Source organism: Perkinsus marinus, assembly GCF_000006405.1.
Source record: "Perkinsus marinus ATCC 50983 genomic scaffold scf_1104296949360, whole genome shotgun sequence".
NCBI classification, from domain to species: Eukaryota; Perkinsozoa; order Perkinsida; family Perkinsidae; genus Perkinsus; species Perkinsus marinus.
Window position 1 is genome coordinate 6,704 of NW_003209934.1, and position 2,230 is coordinate 8,933.

The 2,230-nt window shown below is 45.2% G+C and overlaps 1 protein-coding gene across 1 annotated transcript in view; it reads left to right on the forward strand.

The window, feature by feature from the left end:
* Pmar_PMAR001321 (hypothetical protein) overlaps nucleotides 1–208 on the forward strand; it is a gene marked incomplete at both ends in the record, with an annotated part of 995 nt that extends 787 nt beyond the window's left edge. The window contains one exon of the mRNA XM_002778466.1: nucleotides 1–208. Within this exon, the coding sequence (XP_002778512.1) occupies nucleotides 1–208 (208 nt within the window).
* Between the last annotated feature and the right edge of the window lie 2,022 nt (nucleotides 209–2,230).

Consider the following 2,230-nt stretch of genomic DNA (forward strand, 5'->3'; position numbering starts at 1 on the left):
ATACCAGGGTGTGTTCTGGAGTTTTGCCGTGGTCTGTTTGGCTATGGTTATCTTTGTTCTGTTGATTGTCCCAGAGACAAAGGGTAAGACATTCGAAGAGATCCAGGCGTACTTCAGTAGGAGATATGGGAGCAGATCTAAAAATGTCGACGCTTCCGTTAAGGTGGATGTCGAAAATGCTGCTCGGTCGGAAGGAGTATCTTATTAGTACGGATGGTTTGCTACTATAACATGTTTCTAAGAATTTTCTCCTAAAGGGAAAGTCTACCTTCCCTTCAAAAATGTTTAATATAAACTGCCCGTCGAGACAGTCTACGTGTTATTATTCTATGAACCCGTTAACGGTCGACAAAAGCTATCGTTCCTTTCTACGGGGTTGTTTCAAGTGGTTCCTTGTGATCTACTCGTAACTTTATGTCATCGGATAAGTTGTTAGAATGGCATTTTTGCTGTGTTAGTTAATAGAGTCTCTTTGACTGTGGTAATATTATTAGTCCTAATAAGAGTTTAAGTCCAGATTCATGATTAGAGAGTGAGCTAACAAATATGTAGCAAGCATCGATACTTGGTAGTCTCACGAAAGAGCGAGAAGCATTATGCAGTATAATGCTAGAGATTCGATTGTGATGCAAGCTATTAACTCGGAATTGAGTGAACTACTGAGTATGAAAGACGCCATGATCCAGAACTTTTAATACTGACTATGCTTGCCATGGTTATCCACTGTACGTAGACGTATAAGATAGTAGACTCGACTCTAACACTTGGGGAAGCCTCCTATGACAGTGGTAAGATTGTCGGCTATCCCATCCAAAGATATTTCATCGTGTGGCCAAGTTGGCTATAAATGCGACCAATTCCGTTTAGGGGCAGCTATGCCATTTTTGGTTTCCAACGCGCTGTATTATGCTCTCTAGTGTGTATTCATTGACAGTTTGTCATTAAGAACTCACATCAATCCAACGCCGGAGTTGGCATATCTGCCCCTCGGTATTGCTTACAGCAGAATTGAATCTGATAATTTGGCGGAATTGGAGTTATACCGGTCGCGCCGAGGGAATTGATAGTCTCACCGCGAGCTCCTACGATAGTGATTGTACTACGGCGTATCTTGCCGGCGACGGCGCTGGAATTCAAAGTAACATATACACGGCATATTTCATAGCGCAACTCTGCAAGCTCGGAATGAATAAGCCAAAAAGTGAAATACTCGTAACTATGAACACGGCTCAGCGATTGCCAGAAACTCATCACGTACAACAACGCAAGATCATGTAGCCTTGGACAGTGCCTGCTCCTTCTCCCTCAAAAGTACTACGAGCTGGTCAGCTCTTTGCTTGTACTGAAAGAGTAGAATCCTGTGCAAAAATAGGCGTCATCTGCTCACTATCTTGTCGATCTTCGCTGCCTCAGTCTTCTCCATTTCGGTCGAGGGCATCATTCGGCGATTTTCCCTGATTCCCGAGGAGTACTTTCATGCGGTTAATCTCAATTGCATACTACTCCAGCATAGTGGCTCTGATCGAATTGATGTTCCTCTGGTACTTCTTCAGAATACCCTTGCACCGGTTGAGACACTCATTCCGAACTTCTCGCGTGACTTTCGGAAGGACAACGCTGATCTAATCGAACCGCCCAAAAGCTGCAGGGGTTTCTCACGGGAGACACACTTTATTCCCGTCTTTATTCACTGTCCAGTTCTTCCCTCTCAGTTGAATTGCTTTTTGGCACCTACACACGCATGGCTCAGCCGATCCCAAATGTCTGGATTTTACGCTCCTGCCAGACCGTCATCGAACACGGAGAAATTGACAGTCGTAGCATTGAGAATGCTCATCTGTGAGATGTTCAATAGAGGCTTCTCCGCAACCTGATGGACCCCTGCTATCCCATGTATTGTACTCAACCTTACAGTGATGCTCCGAAAGAGCTCAGGTGATGCTTGATCCATTTGCACTTCTTGCAAGGCTACTTTCATATCTCTCACTTCCTCATCGAGAGCTTGCGTTTGCTGATGCACCCACACTCCCAAGTGTAAAGAACTGCCGAGATACCTCCTTCAGCATCTTAGCATGCTCCATTTTCTGATCTAGTCGTTGTTGTCGGCGCTCCGCTGGTGTCATCGAACCCACTGAGACAGCTAGACTACCGCCAAACACGTCATTCAGCCATACCCGTTTTGGTGTCCTCTAGCGAGAGGAACTTATCCGCTTCCCTCCGATCACGCAAA